Consider the following 5,650-nt stretch of genomic DNA (forward strand, 5'->3'; position numbering starts at 1 on the left):
CAATGTTGCAAACGCAACAATGTTGCAAATCGCTCGTCTCCAAACTTTAACAATGTTGCAAACGCAACAATGTTGCAAATCGCTCGTCTCCAAACTTTAACAATGTTGCAAATCGCTTCTCTCAAAATTGTGATAGGAAATGTCGGATTTTTACTCCTGGTATCAGGAGAACATGATATGCGAGGAGGTGGCACGAGGAAACTTTGGTATGTATCAAATTCTGGCTGGATTTTTACTCCTGGTATCAGGAGAACATGATAGGCGAAGAGGTGACATAACTTTTAATTAGATATCGATACTTACCTCTTGTATCAGGAGAACGTGATGTGCGAGGAGGTATCATAGTTTTTAATTTTGGCTCGAAACTTACCTTTTGTATCAGGGGACATTGTATGCGAGGAGGTGGCATAGCTTTTAATTGAATTGCGACACCTACCTTTTGCATCAGGAGAACGTGATGAGCGAGAAGGTATCATAATGTTTAATTCTGGTTCGGAACTTACCTTTTGTATCAGGAGAACATGATATGCGAAGAGGTGGCACGCGGAATGCAAGGTACGTATCGATATTCTGGCTCTAATTTTACTCCTGGTATCAGAAGAACATGGTATACGAAGAGGTGGGACGAGGAATGCAAGGTACGTACCGAAATTCTGGCCAAATTTTACTCCTGGTATGAGTAGGACATGATATGCGAAGAGGTGGCACGAGGAATACATGGTACGTATTTATAAGTGTTACTCATTAGTTACTAATGAGTTTTGTTTTGACTAGGCGGGAAGGGTGTCTCGAGGGCTCCAGGAACAAGAGAATATAATTCTTTTAATTATAATGATTTAAAGTAGATAACATGTATAGGAAATGTCCGAATGAATCCAACGTCAAACCCATGAAACGTATCAGAAATAATTTTATTATTTTCTTTCGATAATCGCGTGAAATGTGAACAAGTACCTCCCTCGATGGACGTTCAGTACGAAAAGAATCACGTTGATGATCTCGATCTACATTTTCATACTCGAAATGTATGCATCATCTATCGCTAATATTATAATCTTGCCATTGCAAGTTTCGAGACTATGTTAAAACAATTTATTCTAGGAATTCGTTCTCGTATATCGTGCGCTCACAGTTTCAAAAAGTTTCCTTGTTTGAATACATCTGTTCAAATTCTCGGTAACAATGAATTAAGGTTGTTCATCCTTGTCCTTTGTATCAGCGTTGATTGTCCGTAAAAGTAGAAAAGATTTCGTGTAATTATTCCGCTGGGAATTAATGATTAGTCCAGGGATAATACTGATTCTATAGAGTTCCTGTTTCTCGGTTGAAATTTCGGTGCACCAAGATAGTTGAGTGGACTTCCAAAGGTTCTCAGATCGTCCGATAGATAGATTGGTTGCAGATTGAGAATCAAAGGCCTCGCAGGATCTAAAAGATTACACATACAGGCTTACATGTTTGTCAGCAATTAGACATAATGCTTGGGTGTGTAATTTTTGTTTAGAATAAATTATTCATTTAGTCGTACCGACCTGGAGACGTATCTTTGATTGTCGATCGTTGTTTGTCGTTAACAATGTGCGTGTTTGCCTAAATAAGGTGAAAATTCTTTTTTAAAGAGGGTGAAGATATACAATTGGCTTTTTTATTGTTAAAAAAAGAAGAAGGTGGAGGTGATGCAGAAACTATAAAATAAGGTGTCTTTCAAAAGGAGAATTTTAATGCAGCGTGCAGTTGAGATGCATTCATTTCAGATTCATGCAATATTGATTGATGCACTATTCGTATCATCGCTAATCGTTTATTATTTCTCGATCGCACTACTTGGATAATGTTGACAAGCTTTGTACCTAATAAATGTGTCAAAAATATCTTCATTTCGTCAAGATTGCATAAGTTTTTTGTTTCTTTTGACATATAACCATGCAATACAAATTTTCAATCGAACGAAATCAAAAAGCAAGAGAAAGAACGCGAATGCAACAAGCTTTTTGACCTCTCAAGGTCACCGCTATTACTCGAATCAAATTTCTAACGGCGGAGGGGAGTGACCCTGAGCGGCCAACATAGTTCGGTTCGATTCTAACGGCAATACCTCTAGATTTCGTCGTGCCTATTCGTGTCATCGTGTTCGGGACTGGTTCTTAACGATTCGACGCTTCCCTCGACACTTATCCTAGACGAATTTTCCGGCTGAAAGTATCACACGTTTCGATTACGTTCGCCACGCCTCGTACATTCGAAATTTCTCGACCTAATCTCTTACATCTGACGAATGAATTTCATTCGCGAGATCGTGTTTCGTGGATTTTCGAGGAGCTAGATCTCACAACGCGTCAATTTTGATTTTTCCCTAAGGATATTTTATTCGCCGTTTGTATAACATAATCAATATTGCATATTTATCGTACAAAAAAAAAAAAACAAAAAAAAATAACAACAGAAAACGTACTCATACAAAGACGACAAAGTAAACATGAACGAGTGATAGTGAGAATGATTGACAGTGATGTCACATTACAGTCGAGTATTTATTTATGCAACGTATAATTATGTACAGTGGGTGTAGAAAGTATTCGTACACCGATCAATTTCCAAAAAAACTATGTAAAATTGTAATTTATTAACTTATTTTTTATAAGCAATGACACTCTACATACTCTCGGAAATCTCTAGAATAGATAGATTACAAAAAAAAATAATTATTTATGTAGGTTGCGAAATTAACAAGAAAAAAACAATTAATCGATAGAAATGTCGAAGCAACAAGTATTTGCACAACTGTTTAATTTTTATAACTTGATTAAAGAAAAAAGAAATTCACATTAATGCACAAGTATATAATACTTCCTTCGTGAGATTTCCTTTTGATTTTATAATTATTGCAACTCTTCTAAGCGTTAAATTAACTAAGTTATTAATTATTCGAAGTAGGATCTTCTTCAATTCCCCTATTGGAGCCATTTTTAAAAATACTATCCTGGAAATTTGATGTTTTCTGATTCGTACGGAGCAATAAACTAATGTGTTTACGTTACAAACTCTACTGTAAATGATTCGTCATAAGAATCGTACAAATACTTATTGCTTCTATACTTTTACCCACTTTTCGCATTTTTTTGTTAATTTCACAAATTATATTAACTAGTAAATGTTATCTAGACTATATCTACCTTAGAGATTTCCGAGAATATGTAAAATATCATTGATGATAAAAAAAGAAGTTAAGAAACTACAATTTCACACAAAAGTTTTTTGGGAAATTGATCGGTGTACGAATACATTCTACATTCACTGTATATTTGCAGGTGGAATTTAGTCAGTCCTTGAATAACAAAAGCGATGATAAAATCGAGCGTGATCTTGGCTTAACCCTTAAATGGACAATGTTGTTTTTAAACAACATACTAAACATCACAGATAAAATTGACCTTCTTTTATTTTTTTGTAATTTTGACAACTAGTTCTTATTTCTGAACGAATTTTGTACCTTTTTTAATGTTGGCACTATCCAATATTTTTATGCATTGAAAATAAGTTAATGTCAAATGTCACTTTGAAGAAAACTTTTCTAGTGGCGCGAAACTTACTCGTCCATTTAAGAGTTAATGATAAATATTGTTCGCAGAAAGGATCTATCTATTCAAGGAGTAACTCGTCGATATTTTTCTTACCGACTTCGCGAAATCTTTGTCGTCTGTAATTTCTGTTTTCGGTTGATCCTCCTCCTCGTCTTGGTTCTGCAATTTCGTGTCGTCCTCTTCGTCCTCTTCGTCTTCGTATTCCTCGCCTGCCTCCTCTTCTTCGCATTCCTCTAGTTCGGGTTCCTCTTGGAGGTCCTCCATAGACTGCAACAGAATTAGTTGAATCGTTTAGTGGCATATTAGGTTCGATATTATTCACTTTGTACTATGTTATTGTACCATTTATAATGTAATGTGTAAAGAGCGTTACAAAATATATTTTTTTAATTAAATTTATAAATCGTTTTCGTTAGACAACAGTCTTCTTCACTCAAGAACAAGCTAGATAGAATTAAAATGTTTATATATTGTTTCTTTTTCTGTATCCATTGTCAGGTATAAATGTGTAAATTTAAATTTGCATGCACTGTTTCGTTTTAATTGAAATCTTGCAGCAAGACTTGGCATTTAAATCAAGTTAACATTCAGTTCATTTGTTAGGTGGTTCGTGTTTATTTCAGAGTCTTGCAGAAATTTTCAAAGCGAGCTTACAAAGTGGACGCGCGTCTACAAAGTTATCTCGATTATAAAATTTGTTCAAGTATAAATTAGTTCTGGTCCAGGGGGCAAACGATTGTAGTCGTGGTCCCCTTTGCAAGCTGCTTGGGCCTTAATATGTAATTTTTATAAAAAAAAGAAAAAATCTTTACGAATGGATTTGGTTTCGGAGGTTTAGTGATGATGCCTGTATTTACCCCTAGGAGCTCCTTCTTCTCTGGTTCCTCATCTGCTGTAAGACAGAAACAAACGTTATTTCATAAACAATTTAAACAAGAATTCAATCTTTAACCAAAGGGGAATCGAGGGTTTCCACTGTCGCGTATCAAGGAACAAACGCAATGGAAACGATGATAATTAACAAACTCCTGAAAGAGAGTTCCACACTTTCGTCAACAGCCGTACGTGGAAGATGGCGGTGCAGTCAAAGGTCACGACTCGCAGTAGAGACGACCACCTGGTCTCGAGTGGTTAGTCGACTCTGATAGGTATGTTAAGAACACAAAGGAGCACCGCTTCTAGAACACACCGACTCGTTTCCTCCCCCTATAGCATCAAGTCAAATCTCAAACTTGACTGAACCTACCTTTGATATGTACCCTTTTATCGTTAACTGAGTCTTTCGACTCCGCGTTGGGCACTGGTTTGTACTCTTTCGTTGGCTTCATGTGCGTACCGTTAGGTCTCATCTCGTCTTCGTTCACGTTCTTGAAGCCCACCGTTTTCACCCCAGTCGTTACCGATTCCGCGTACTGCGGCGACTGCCATCGTTGAGAGCTGGACGTCGCCGCCGTGGACGTTCCCGATACCACCGACGCTCTTCTGCTGTTGCGGCGATCCTTCCTCGCGCTTCGCCATACCTCGTAGATGCAACCGATCACCGCTGTCACGAATACGCAGCACAGCCCTATGAAGATGTAAGTACCCGCGCCCTGTTCTTCCTGCGTTGCGTCGGCGTACTGGGACTTGTATACCACCTTCTCGGGCGGGTCCTCCACCCAGGCTTTGTCGCGTCCCTGCACGAGAACATTGGATCAACGTTTCGAGATTTGTGTTATGCAGAAAAGAAAATACTGCTACTATGCTACCGAAAGAGGAAGGGCAGAGGATCCAAGGGCAGCAAAGGATGGAAATATTGAATAAATTAGCATTGGGGGAGCTCTTGTGTGACAAGCGCACGAAACGTCGTACAGTAGTCCGGATGGCCGAAAACCATCCATTAATTAATAAATTAATGAACCATAAATTAATACATCATAAATTAACATTAATTTATTATTGTTATTTCTGCCAATGTATTCTAACTATGTTGCCCTATAAACCTAGAAATCCTATTTCATAAAAAATTCATAATAATTTAATACTTTTTAATATACATGTCGGCCATATTGGATCCGCCATCTTGAATT

The 5,650-nt window shown here is 37.4% G+C and overlaps 2 protein-coding genes across 16 annotated transcripts in view; both read right to left on the reverse strand.

Moving 5' to 3' along the window:
* LOC128880339 (zinc finger TRAF-type-containing protein 1 homolog) overlaps positions 1-5,650 on the reverse strand; it is a 179,752-nt gene that overhangs the window by 39,261 nt on the left and 134,841 nt on the right. The gene's annotated exons all lie outside the window — the stretch shown is intronic.
* LOC128880330 (axotactin) overlaps positions 893-5,650 on the reverse strand; it is a 21,085-nt gene continuing 16,327 nt past the window's right edge. For 5 of the 15 annotated variants that reach the window (XM_054130303.1, XM_054130302.1, XM_054130300.1 and 2 more), the window contains 5 exons: positions 4,828-5,257; positions 4,394-4,473; positions 3,675-3,848; positions 1,533-1,590; positions 893-1,428 (listed from right to left, as the gene is read on the reverse strand). In XM_054130303.1, the coding sequence (XP_053986278.1) occupies positions 1,280-1,428; positions 1,533-1,590; positions 3,675-3,848; positions 4,394-4,473; positions 4,828-5,257 (891 nt within the window). In that variant the 3' untranslated portion in view covers positions 893-1,279. Of the gene's footprint in view, positions 1,429-1,532; positions 1,591-2,095; positions 2,194-3,674; positions 3,849-4,393; positions 5,258-5,650 lie in introns of those variants that run through there. The other 10 variants (XR_008457796.1, XM_054130313.1, XM_054130309.1 and 7 more) reach the window with 10 other exon arrangements.

The sequence above is a fragment of the Hylaeus volcanicus genome, chromosome 7 (assembly GCF_026283585.1).
Source record: "Hylaeus volcanicus isolate JK05 chromosome 7, UHH_iyHylVolc1.0_haploid, whole genome shotgun sequence".
In the NCBI taxonomy this organism is placed as follows: Eukaryota; Metazoa; Arthropoda; class Insecta; order Hymenoptera; family Colletidae; genus Hylaeus; species Hylaeus volcanicus.